Raw genomic sequence first — 13,743 nt, 5'->3', positions numbered from 1 at the left:
TTGGGGCTACGCACCATGTCTAATTGAGATTCAGCTTATTCTTTCCTGGAGCTCAGTCCAGTGTTCTACACACGGAAAGCACTTAATAAAATCTGTTATGACTAATACTATTGCCATGAGGCACTGCTGTGGAGTGTTGGGAAACACCTGCAGCAGACAGACTGGGCATGTTACAATCAGAAGGTGGGGTGGTTCTTTCTGACTGAAGGGGCCAGAGAGCCCACAGATGCCATCTTGGGAGGCAGAGAGGCAGGGCTGCAAAAGGGCGAGGTTCCATAAATGGCAGCTCTAACTCCAAAGCTAAAGATGGCTTTGGGGAGGCACGAAGGACAGTAGACAAGGGGTGGGCCAAAATGGTGCGGAAATGATTACCAGGAAATCCGTCAGTGGTGTCAACTGTTTTCAAAACGTCTATGGAAGCAGACTAGAGAGCATGGCATAACGCTACACTTTTCCTGAAACTGTCATATTACAAGCAATAAATAGTATTTATCGAGTGCATACTGGGTGCAGAGAGCACTTGGGGACATACAATAAAACAAGATGAGAAAACAACAGAGAAGCAGCATGGCCTAATGGATATAGCACGGGCTTCGGAGTCAGAGGACGTGGCTTCTAATGCTTGCTCTGCCATTTGTCTGCTGTGTGACTTTGGGCAAGTCACTTCACTTCTCTATGCCTCAGTTACCTCATCTGTAAAATGGGGATTAAGACTGTGAAACCCATGGGGGACAACCTGATTACCTTGTATCTACCCCAGTGCTTAGAATAGTGCTTGGCACATAGTAAGCACATAACAAATGCCATCATCATCATCATCAAGACATGCTCACTGGAGGAGACAGGCAGATATCAAGAGCACAGGCCAGGGAGTCAGAGGATCTGGGCTCTAATCCCAGCTCCTCCACTTGTCTGCTGTGTGATGTTGGACAAGTCACTTAACTTCTCCATGCCTCAGTTCCTTCATCTGCTAAAAAGGGAATTCAATACTTTTTTGCCCTCCTACATAGTATGTGAACCCTGTGTGGGACAGGAACTGTGTCTGATTTGATTACCTTGTATTTACCCCATTGCTTAAGTTCAGTTCTTGGCTCACAAAAAGTGCTAAACAAATACTACAATCAATAGAACTGCATTCAGGGAGGAGGAGGAAAAGCAGATATTTCTGGTAACAGCAAAAGTATATACAGTTTAAATTATGAAATATAAAAGGGGTGTATATGTCAATATAAAAATAAGTGCATAAGATAGGACTGTCTCTATCTGTTGCCAACTTGTTCATTCCAAGCACTTAGTACAGTGCTCTGCACATAGTAAGCGCTCAATAAATACTATTGAATGAATGAATGAATAGTGGGATGTCATTAAGGGGTAACAGAAACTAGTTGGGCAAGGCTTTCAGGAGGTTTTCAAGAGCTTTGAATATAGTAAGTAAAATGGTTAGGTAGATGTGAGTGGGTAGGCAGGGGAAGGGAGAGATCCAATGAGCAAATTAGCTGGGGTGGAGTCAAGAGTTGCAGCCTGGGATGTAGCGAGTGAAGAGAGCAGATATGGAAGAAGAAGTCAGCTGCAAAGCTCATTTTCTCTGATCCGCATTTTGGTTTTAAGCAGCATTGCAGTTCAGGTAGCACACAGATTACTAGGTATTTCAGCATCCAGTTTCTGGCTAGCCTCTTGCAGACTATGGAGAGCAGTGAGACTCTCTGATAGTTTCCATAGTCAGCTCTCTTTGGGTTCTTTTTGAAGATGGTAATTATGGAAGCATCTTTGAAGTCTTGAGGCATTTCCTCAGTGTTCCACATGTTGAAGTAGAGTTTGTGCAGATGTCTGAGGATTCGTTCCCCTTCTTTGTATATTGTAAATTTCTAGGAGAATGTCAACAGATCTAGGTTCTTTATCATGTTTCATGGTTTGGGTTGTGGAAGTTACATACTGGAGCCATGGCCATGCCTTGACATTTTGTCTGGTTTTCTATGCTCCAAAAAGCTTCTCCCTCAAAGGGGGAAGACATGTTGAGGGGTTTATTAGAGGGTTCTTGCCATCTGTGTAGTGTAAGGTTCTTTCTCATGTCAATGTGGCCTGACTTATACTTCATTATTTTCCCCATCCCCAATCTATTTTAATGTCTGCCTCCCCATGTAAGGTCCTTGTGGGCAGGGAGTGTCTACCAACTCTGTTGTATTGTATTTCCCTGAGTGAGTTCTTATGGTATTTGTTAAATGCTTACTATGTGTCAAACACTGGTCTAAGCGCTGGGGTAGAACTTTTTTAGGTATTAACAATAATACTAATAATGCTAATATAATTGGTATTTGTTAAGTGCTTACTACGTGCCAAGCACTATTCAAAGCACTGGGGTAGACACAAGGTAATCAGGTTGCCCCATGTGGGGCTCACAGTCTTAATCCCCATTTTACAGATGAGGTAACTGAGGCACAGAGAATAAATGACTTGCCCAAAGTCATACAGCTGATAAGTGGCAGAGCTGGGATTGGAACCCAAGATCTCCGACTCCCAAACCCATGTTCTTCCCACTAAGCCATGCTGCTTACCTATTACATGCTTATTAAGTATTTACTATGTGCCAGGCACTGTCCTAAGCACTGGGGTTGATAGCACTGTCCTAAGCACTGGGGTTGATATAAGATAATCAGGTTGGACACAGTCCCTGTCCCACATGGGGCTCACAGTCACAATTCCCATCTTTACAAATAAGGTAACTGAGGCACAGAAAAGTTAATTGACTTGCCCTAGGTCACAGAGCTCCCTCTCAGGGTCACACCTGGAGAGTTTCCAGTTTTCTACCCGTCGCAACTATGGAATGGAGAGTGTCAAGCAGAGGCATACTTATTCCATTCCTAAACTTGGCCAGTGGCTAGTGGCTAGTGAGTGGAAGCTCTGTTCTGCACATAGTAAGCACTCAATAAATACCATTGAATGAATGAATGGAAGGCCATCTGCTAAAAGTCAAGACTCTCCTGTGCTGAGCAGCAGCAGCATGGGAGAGAGTCGAGGGTGGAGACTCAAGTTTACTGCGCAGAAGAAGGCAGTGGATACCCACTTCCATATTTTGACTAAGAAAACTCTATGGCTACACTACCAGAATGATTGCAGACGGAGGTGGGGCGTTCTGGGTGAAATATGTACATGGCATCGCTATGGGTCAGAGACGACTTGACAGCATCAGACAAGACAAGGTTACACAGCAGACAAATGGCCAAACTGGGATTAGAATCTCTGACTCCCAGGCCTGTGCTCTTCCACTAGGCCATGCTGCTTTCCTGATACAACTTAATCAGGCCAGATACAGTCCCTGTCCCACAGTTCAAGTAAGAGGGAGAACAGGTATTGAATTCCCATTGTGCAGTTGAGGAAACTGAGGCCCAGAGTAGTGAATTGACTTTCCCAAGGTCACGCAGCAGGAATGTGGAAGAGCCAGGATCAGAATCCAGGTCTTCTGGTCCCCAGGCCTGTGCTTTATCCACTAGGCCAAGTACTCAATAAATATCACTAATTAATATTTACCGTTGTTGGACAGGCATACTGGTATAGCAAAGCATTTTTGCTGGGAGGCTGGCATGGAGTCACTGAAGACTCTGGGCAAATTCAGGAAGACAAAGATAGAGGAAGTTTTGAGAGGGTACTAGCAGATAAAAAAGGGAAAGGGCAACTAAACCAGTTATAACAGCTTCACTCAGTCTCTGTCTCACATGTTCTTAACTGAAGCTGTGATAGGAATGGTGATTGCCGCCCTTCCCCTTCAACCCAATCAACAGGCTGTGTCTGTTGAGGCATCTCCGAAGAGCAGAACTAGCATCCTCAAAGGGCGAGTTGAATGTAGGAGTGAGGAGACTGTACTTATGCTGAGCAAATAGGAGAGAGGTAAGAAGCAGCCCCCTGCTAGGTATAAAAACTCAGTTAAACTCAAGTCTAACAACTTGAGGCTACTGGTCTGTGGAATCTTGCCAGCCTGGGATCACCCGACCGCAGATTTAATACAGCACTCTTTCCCAGTGCTTTTGTGGATTGTATCTCGTGCATTCCCACACTGCCCAGCAAAGTAAGAAAGGGGTAGGGTGGGTGGAATTTCCCCCATTTTACCGGGTGAGGAAGCTAAAGGCCAGAAAGGCTAAGTGACTTTCAGTGGCTCTCCTCCCATCTGTGGATCCCTGTAATTTATTTCATTGTTCATTAGAGGATGGTCCAGGAAGGAAGAAGAGATGAAACCCAAATCATTCTATTCTGTAACTTCAAACCATTTCGGGTAGGCTTGATGGGAGAGAAGGCTTTTGAAGCTATTGTACGACAAAGAACTGGCAGTAACCTTGTTTTTCCTTTACATCAAGGTCACCTCCCTATTAAGTACCATTGCACCAGAGTCCCTTCCTTAACAGAAGTCACTGAGGAGTCAATGATTTCCTTCCAATGTTGAGATTTTTCAAGGTTTGACGACAGGACCTTGAAAGAAAAGTCCCAGATTTCATCCAAGCAACTGCTAGCAGAGACCACTAAGAAGACCTTGATGTAGAGACACATATGCATTCAATTTGGACCATACTTATTGAAGGATTTTTAAACTACGTTGCTCGTGGCTTTGAGCTAAAAACCAGATTATATTTAACTTGGGTCTTTTTCAGGGGTCCTTGATTCCATGGCACTTCCCAATCTGGCATTTGTAGTTCAAACCTTAAAATACAAGTGGTTTCAGAATCTCAAATTATTCACCCACATTCCAGACCCCACACCCTCACAAGGTCCTACAGAATGTATAGACTTCTTTGAGGACAGCCATGAATTGTTCATATTATCAGTAAATTTAAGGGAGAAGAGACTCACCCACTCAATCACTATTAAATGCCTTGCTGAAATTGGATATATCTTTACATTTAGGATTACACCTACCACCTCACTTTTTTATGGTTTTGGTTAAAGCACTTACTACAGAACAGACACTGTACTAAGTACTGGAGTAGATTCAACACTGTCAGGTTGGACACAGTCACTGTCCAACATGGGGTACACAGTCTAATCCCCATTTTACAGATAAGGTAGCTGAGGCATAGAGAAGTGAAGTGACTTGCCCAAGGTCACACAGCAGGCAAGTGGCAGAGCTGGGATTAGAACCCGGGTCCTTCTGACTCCCAGGCCCATGCTCTACCCATGCTGCTTCTCTCTTACATCCAATTTACTGTTATTGCTTTGCAACATCACCCACTGCAGTTTTCTGCCCTGAGGCAGAACATTGTGACAATCTGAAGTTTATTGACTTCCATCTTGAGGGTATTTGATGAACAGAAATTAAAAAAAGCAAAAGTAACAGCAACCACCAAAAAAATGACTTCAGGCCCAGCAAGGTTTCAACAAGCAAATGTTACCACAGAGAAGGGTTAGCAACAAGAAGGAAGAATGCTACATCCCAAACAAAGCAGCATTTCATACTAGGAGATTGGCTAGGAAAGGGGAAGAGAAGAGCCTGGGTTCATGGAAACATTACTTCTTAGCTCACTATGGGTAGGGGATGTGTCTACCAACTCTGTTTTATTGTATTCTCCCAAGTGTTTTGTACAGTGCTCTGCACAGCAGCTTGGTGTAGTGGATAGAGCACAGTCTTGGGACTCAGAAGGTCATGGGCTCTAATGCCGGCTCTGCCACTTGTCTGTTTTCTGCCACTCTCTCTTATCTCATTTGTAAAATGGGGATTGAGCCTGTGAGCCCCACATGGGACAGGGACTGTGTCCAACTTGACTGGCTTGGATCCACCTTGCACTTAGTACAGTGCCTGGCACATAGTAAGCGCTTAACAAACACCATTATTTTTATTAATAATAAATACCACTGATTGATAAGTATGGCAGAAACCAAATTGGAAAAAAATATAGTCCTTAGTATGACTGGAGTAGCACTGGAGTTTTTGCACCTCCATTTTATATAAATGAATTCAAGCTGGAGTACAGAAAGAAATGGGGCAGGAGGGACTTGGTTTAGCTGATTTAACAATGATTGGCAGCCAATAAATAGCAGACATTCAGGCAGCCAAATATTTGAAAGATCATAACAAAGCCCAGACATGGATTCAATATCTGCTTTAGAAATGATTGCCTACAGGTGGGCATGGTGTTTCCATAAATGCCATTGTGTCTTTTCAGAACAACCCAATGGCAGGTTAAACAATGTCTTAATGGCCTTAACACATAGTCTATCCAGCCTATGTTAGGGGAATGAGATATCACAGCAGCCCCTCTCTAATGCCTACCAACGTGTTCTTAGAGCGCTTGGTATTATAGAATTCAGTAATCTACTGTTACAATGGGAAAATAAAAGAAGTGTTCCAAATCCTTCCACCAAACTCTCTATTGTGTCCCTTCATATTGTATCTACCACAGCACTTAGAAGGGTGCTTCGTACGTAGTAAGCACTTAACAAGTACCATTATTATTAATTTTATTATATATCCTCATGGAATGGATGTATACCTTTTGGATGTTGCATTGACATGCAGGAGTGTGGTTCTGAATTTCAATACCCTAGAGAAGCTGCACTGTCTAGGCGAAAGCATGGAGTTGGGAGCTGGGAGACCTGGGTTCTCAGCCCAGCTCTGTCATTTACCTGTTGTAAATTAAGTGGGTAAGTCACTTAATTTCTCTTTACCTCAGTTCCCTCATTGGCCTCTTAGACTCCATCCAATCTGCTTCTACTGGAGCAGCATGGCTCAGTGGAAAGAGCCTGGTCTTTGGAGTCAGAGGTCATGAGTTCGAATCCCAGCTCTGCCACTTGTCAGCTGTGTGACTGTGGGCAAGTCATTTAACTTCTCTGGGCCTCAGTTACCTCATCTGTAAAATGGGGATGAAGACTGTGAGCCTCACGTGGGACAACCTGATTCCCCTGTGTCTACCCCAGCGCTTAGAACAGTGCTCTGCACATAGTAAGCGCTTAACAAATACCAACATTCCCAGTAGTTAGTGCAGTGCTCAGGACACAATAAGCATTTAATACAATTATTATCATCATTATTATTATTACTCTCTGTAAAGCAGAAAACATCAACTAGAAAAAACACAGATGATTCAAATGGCCCATGATTTCTGGTGGGTTGTCTTTTTCCCACATACACTTCAAGATCTAACCTGCTGAACTGCTGTGAAGAAAGTTATCCCTGTGAAGAGAGGGTTATTTATTGCTAATTCACTTCGGAACATTTTATTTTCTAATTTTAGAAAAAAATTGCAAATACAAAGGATTTATGTATGAATGTTTATGGGATGAAAAACTGGGTGAAAAAATTTCCCCACCAATTGTATTATGGCAATGAGCACTGTGCTCTTTGGCTGCATTGGAAGGACCATCTATGGTTTGTGACCCCTAGACTACAAGCTCATTGAGGGTGGGGAATGTGTCTGTTCATTTTTAAATTGTACTCTCCCAAGCGCTTAGCACAGTGTTTTGCATACAAGAAGCACTCAATAAATATGACTGAATGAATAAATGAATACCTCTAGATCTTTACAGAATTATCCTCTATCTGTATTTCTTGTTTTTGTCATGAAAATCAAAGTTCATGTATTATTCTTCATTTTGTACTTTTTCTGCTTCCAAAATGAAAGCTTTGTATGTTTCCTATACCCATTAGAATACTTTTTCAACCTGGAGAAGTATTTGGAAAATATTTTCAGCTGACCAGACCAAAATCAAACTACAAACTTGAAGAGCAAAAAATACGTTTGCTCTTCTGACATCACGGTAAAGTTACAAGGGAACAGAACTGTGACTCCTTGTTACCTGAGGAAGAAAATCAGCCTATAGCAGAATATTATTGTCTTGTTTTGGAAAAAATCAAACAGTCTAGGTTAAAATAAAGCCACCAGTGGTGGAAAGAAATAGAAGCAAAGGCATGTTAATAGAGAGATTTTTGTTTTTGAAAAATGAGGTTGAGATTAGTGATTTAGAGACTTTGAGAGGAGTTGGAGAAGGCTCTGGAATCAGTCAAAAATGGCAGACAAAGCAGCTGACAATGAAGTGAAATGGGTTGGCTCAGTAAAGTCCACGGGAATGATCACCTCATTTGTAGATATGGGGACTGGAATAATGACCCCAAGCTGCACGGTCCATCTCTAGGAAATACCGAAGAAATATAAACACGTTTACTACCCCAAAGACCCATACGCTTACACCATGCCAATACCTTGACATCTCTGTCTGTTAACGAGCTGGAAGCCATCTGGACATGTGCACTCATAAGAACCGTCGGTATTAATGCAGTCTCCACCCTGGCACACACTCCTGTCCTCCAAGCACTCGTTAATATCTGCAAACAAAGCATTGGCATAAAAGTCAGGCCATTTGCAATCATTTACAGGTCATTAAACTCTTCCTGGGAAAGATGACTGCAGCTAGCGAAAGGCACTCCTTTGTCTTTGAAAAATATATCTGTGCATATTTCACCTCACACCTCTTACGCATCACACTTGATCGTCTGATAAATGGACAAGAACGCTTATCGCCTGGTCAGCTGTCTAGCAAAAATGCCCTTATGAGATTCTGGCATCTTTCCTCAACCCAAGGGAGTGGAAAGAAAATACTGGGATTATAGGACCAAATGCTAGTTTTCTTGGTCACATCCTGAGAGCAATAATGCTTGCCTGAAATAAAAATCCATTTTCAAATGTCAAAGGGCCTCATTCAGTAAGTTTTCCAAACCGGGTTGATTTTGCATGGATATCTTTTATATCTGTACCATATGTGTGGCTGAAAAATGGTTTTCTTAACTGATAATTAGTTTTGACTGTGAGCATGTGAAACAATTAATGACCCCTTCACACTGCATAAACGCCAAGGCCCGTGCAGACCTTCAACAGAGACTGTTTATTACCAAATTTACTCTTAGTCAAAGCTTATTACTGCTAATGTTCTCCATGGTCTCCCTTTCTTCTATTGTGTCTGTTCCGGATTCAAATTAATAGTGAATATGGACGCCGAGGAACAAAGCTTACTTTCCGGGTTTTCGCACAATACAAAATTCTATGGCATTTGCCCCAGATCTTTTGTGTGCCTCTCAGAACCCATGAGAAGTTCCAGGAAGGTCTGGATTGTAGGGAATATTGCAACCATGCTTGCTGGCAGTACCCCTGCCTCCTGCCCATGCAGTTGGATGTCAGCTGCATGCGCTGGGATGGGCTCCCCGGTCCTGATCAATCAAGCATTTATTGAGCACTTACTGCATGCAGGGGACCATACTAAGTGAGGAGGAGGCCCAGATGGTGAAAGTTTTCCTCTTGAAGGGCCTGCATAAGTGGCTGAACTAATGAATTAGCTCCTTAGCCATTCACACCCAGAAATTAGGCTCCTAGCCATTCATAGGTCGGAAAGAAAAGCCTGACTCTGCCAACTGCCACTTTCAATCTATTAGAAATTAAAACAACATACTTTTCCTTGAGAATGCAAAGCCTGACCAAACGGAGGGGCAGAATTCTAAAGGAAAATTGGTCAGACGGAGCAGAGGTAAATCTGCCGGTGAAGAGAAGAGGCCAGTTTTGTGGGTTTCTTTCCCTCCTTCCCTGCAGGGGGATCTAGGGTGAGCTGATGGGGAAAGGCATTCTTAGTCAGTAGTCTTATGTAAAGATTTCAGAGCCTTAACAGACCCAGCCACATCCTTTGATGGTGAGCCTCAGCAGATGAGGATAAAGCAAGACTTCTCATCCAGATGTTTTCCTGTGCCTCGTGGAAGCATTCCCGTTGTCTTGGGACTCCACTGTAACCACAATCTTTTGTTCTCATCCACTCCCTTGAGCCTGAGAGACTCCAGTAAAGTTAAAGCCAGAAGCCTCTAGTGTACCGCCGAGAAAAAATGTCAAAGTACCATTGTTCTAGGGTTCTAATCCCTCCTCTGTCCCTGCCTGCTGTGGGATCTTGGGCAAGTCGCTTCTTTGTGCCTCAGTTTCCTCACTTGTAAAATGGAGATTTAGTACCTATTCTCCCTCCTCCTTAGATTGTGAACCCCATGTAGGACAGGAACTGTGTTCAACCTGATTAACTTACATCTACCTCAGAGCTTAAAACAGTGCTTGGCGCTTAGCCACTGAACAGGTGGGGTGGTAAAGAGGGTGATGAGAGTTTAACTGCAGATTAATTTGACCATCTTCATTGCTTCAAATTTAGGGCATGGGACCAAATTCTAATAGCAGGTGCAGGAAAGACGCATCTTGCACATCTGGCCAATTGTCAAGGGAAACTCTAACGAGAAGAGTCACATCTGTGACTCTTCACAGAAGTGAAGAGAAGCAGCGTGGCTCAGTGGAAAGAGCGTGGGCTTTGGAGTCAGATGTCATGAGTTCGAATCCCAGCTCTGCCACTTGTCAGCTGTGTGACTGTGGGCAAGTCACTTAACTTCTCTGTGCCTCAGTTCCCTCATCTGTAAAATGGGGATGAAGACTGTGAGCCCCTCGTGGGACAACCTGATTCCCCTGTGTCTCCCCCAGCGCTTAGAACAGTGCTCTGCACATAGTAAGCGCTTAACAAATACCAACATTATTATTCTGTGGCATGTTTGGTCCACTTCACCTCTTTTTCATGGAAATGAGTTTAGGGAAATTTGCTGTGTGACCTTGGGCAAGTCACTGTGCCTCAGTTACCTCATCTGTAAAATGGGGATTAAGACTGTGAACCCCTTGTGGACTGTTTCCAATCTGATTTGCTTAAATCCACCCCAGCACTTGGTACTGTGCTTGGCACACACCAAGTACTTAGCAAATACCATAAAAAATTAGATGAAAGCCCAGGCCATTAATCAGTGAGAGAATGAACCAGGAGTGGGGAGCATCAGATATCAGCAAAAAGTGCTCTGTGGAGAGGGGGAGGGAGGGAGGTTCCATCACCTCTCTCTGGACTCTGGTTAGACCGAGGGGACCATCATCATGGTCACCGTAATCTCCAACGAACTCATCTTGGCCCTCCTGGAAGCTACTGGTGATTTCTTGCGGCACTCCAACCACCTCCTCACAACTACCCTCCCATTCTCCCCTTCTTCTCTCTCTCCCTCCCCCTTTTTTTTCTTTTTTTTCTTTTCACCCACCCTCGCCCCGTGAATTCCTTAGGCAGCAGATTAGCCCACGCCAATCTTGCTTAGCCTACTCGAAGCCTCCAGGATTGAAGAGGTCACCCACTCTTGCTCCCGAATCCCCAGGCCAGGCTGTATTCTCATTTCTCAAGGCCTAGAACCCTACCATGACTGACTTTTCAGGCCACAGGTGGAGGCAGATGGATCATCATCACCATCAATGACATTTACTGAGCGCTTACTTGTGTGCAAAGCACTGTACTAAGCACTGGGAGAATACAATGCCATACAGTTGGTAGACATGTTCCCTGCTCACAATGAGCTTATAGTCTTGAGGGGGAGACAGAAATTGATATAAACAAATAATTGATTTTTAATCCCAAGAGAAGTCTGGATGTCAAGCACCTTCATTTTGTCTTAGTTTAAGTTTGTTCCTTCAAAGAAAAGCAGGGGAGGGTTACAAAGAGAGGATTACATTTCTTCATCTGGGCAGCACTTCCTTCCAAGTTTGCCAAGATTATTTTCCTGCATAAGAAGTGTCCTTAACTGGTAAGTATACTTCCTGCCTATTTTTCTTCTACCAAGTTTATTACTGTTTTGGGCACCTGATCTGAAATGGAAGCTAGGGAAGTGCCGAACGTTTCACAGTTAATAATAACAACAACAATAATAATAATAATAATAGTAGTAGTATTTTTTAAGCAACTATTTTGAGTCAAGCACTATACTATGCACTGGGTAGATAAGAGATAATTGGGTCAGATAGTCTAAGTAGAAGAGAGAACAGGTACTTAATCATTTTATTCTTAATAATAATATTAATAATAATAATGACAAAGGTATTTGTTAAGCACTTCCTACATGCCAAGCACTGCTCTAAGTGCTGGGGTAGAGACAAGGTAATCGGGTTGTCCCACGTGGGGCTCATAGTCTTAATCCCTATTTTACAGATGAGGGAACTGAGGCACAGAGAAGTTAAGTGACTTGCCCAAAGTCACACATCTGACAAGGGGCTGGGGCAGGATTAGAACCCATGACCTCTGACTCCTAAGCCTGTGCTTTTTCCGCTAAACCAATACAGATGAGGAAACTGAGGCACAGAGAACTTAAGTAAGCATGAGCCCCATGTGGAACGGAGATTGTAGCAGACCTGTTTGTCTTGTATCTACCCTAGTGCTTAGGACAGTTTTTGGCATATTGTAAGTGTTTCACAAATACTCTAATCATTAGTACTTGCCTATGGTTACTCAGGGCAAGTTGCAGAGCAGGGATTAGAACCCAGGTTCTTTTACTCCCAGGCCCATGCTTTTTCCACTAGGTCAAGGGTATTAAATTCAAAGTGCATGAAATAATGATGACCACAAGGCCAGAAACACACTTCACTATTTCTTTTGTGGATCGGGAAGATGATGGGCTTTAAGACACCTTTTATCCTTTTACTCCCATCTGCTCACTGAGAAAAAATTGGCTCACCTCCAAAGTTAATCAATTAAATTGTATTTACTGAGCACTTACAATGTGCAGAGTCCTGAAGAGTACAGTATAAGCGAGATGGTACCCACATTTCCTACCCACAATGATCTTACAGGCTACACTCTCCTTTCTTGGAGACCACTCCTCTGAAAGGCCTTTAAACTTCACTCCTACCTTCGCAGTGATCCCCTGCTGCAGACACTTTGTATCCCTGGCTGCAGATACACCGGAAAGAGCCGTCTGTGTTCCTGCAGTGCCCATTCGAGCATAGATGGTGATGCTGGCATTCATCGATGTCTGCAATGCAAAACGAGATCCAGCAGGTGTTTGAGTAAAGAGGACCTGTTTATTCATTAATTCATTTAGTCGTATTTATTGACTGCTTACTGTGTGCAAAGCACTGTACTAAGCACTTGGGAGAGTACAACAACCAGCAGACACATTCCCTGCCCACAAGGAGTTTATCTATCTGATGAACCATCATGGCCATGACTACAATGGAAAGGTCTACAGCTGAGGTCAAGAGATCTGAGTTTTTGCACACACCCTGGTGAGGATTCCTTATGGCGCTGAGGTATCTCATCTGGCTTTTTGTTGTGTCAGTTCTTCATTCATTCATTCATTCTCCCAGCACTACTTATTAAGCACCTAATGTGTGGAGAGCACTGTCCTGGGTGACTGCTCTTTGCAGAGCACAATAGCAAGTGTCCTAAACACTGTTGAATCAAAAAAGAAGACAGAAGCTCTGCCCTTGAGGCATTTCCAATCTAAAGGAGGGTAAACGGGGACTCATATTGTCTACATACAGTAGGAGCACTGTGACAATCCAAGTCCCACTTGGGCCAGAGAACCATTGCACCAGTTCTCTTTTCCCTGAGAGGTAAACTGAGGCCTAGTGGATAATGTTGGTTGGGCAGTCTGGGGTACTCAACAAGCCCCATGACTTGCCTGCTCTAGATCAACCTCACATTCCCAGTGCCTTTTTCAACTGTTCTACAAGAAGGGGATTTTCTGGGGCTGACTTTTTTTTATGGTATCTGTTCAGTGCTTACTATGTGCCAAGCACTGTTCTAAGTGCTGGGGTAGGCACAAGTTAATTAGGTAGGACGCAGTCCCTGTCCCTCATGGGGTTCACAGTCTAAGTAGTAGGGAGAACAGGCATCCCCATTTTACAGTTGAGGAAATGCAGGCCCAGAGAAGTAAAGTATCATGCCCAAGGT

At 43.5% G+C, this 13,743-nt stretch overlaps 1 protein-coding gene across 9 annotated transcripts in view; it reads right to left on the bottom strand.

The window, feature by feature from the left end:
- The window catches only part of LTBP1 (latent transforming growth factor beta binding protein 1), a 416,540-nt gene that overhangs the window by 87,874 nt on the left and 314,923 nt on the right, over nt 1–13,743 (bottom strand). For all 9 annotated transcript variants that reach the window (XM_029058450.2, XM_029058420.2, XM_029058428.2 and 6 more), the window contains 2 exons: nt 12,698–12,820; nt 8,180–8,302 (listed from right to left, as the gene is read on the bottom strand). In XM_029058450.2, coding sequence (XP_028914283.1) covers nt 8,180–8,302; nt 12,698–12,820 — 246 coding nt within the window. The remainder of the gene's footprint in view (nt 1–8,179; nt 8,303–12,697; nt 12,821–13,743) is intronic.

This window comes from Ornithorhynchus anatinus, chromosome 1 (assembly GCF_004115215.2).
Source record: "Ornithorhynchus anatinus isolate Pmale09 chromosome 1, mOrnAna1.pri.v4, whole genome shotgun sequence".
Taxonomy (NCBI): domain Eukaryota; kingdom Metazoa; phylum Chordata; class Mammalia; order Monotremata; family Ornithorhynchidae; genus Ornithorhynchus; species Ornithorhynchus anatinus.
The sequence above is the reverse complement of the archived record's forward strand: the minus strand, read 5'-3'. Positions and strand labels throughout refer to the sequence as shown.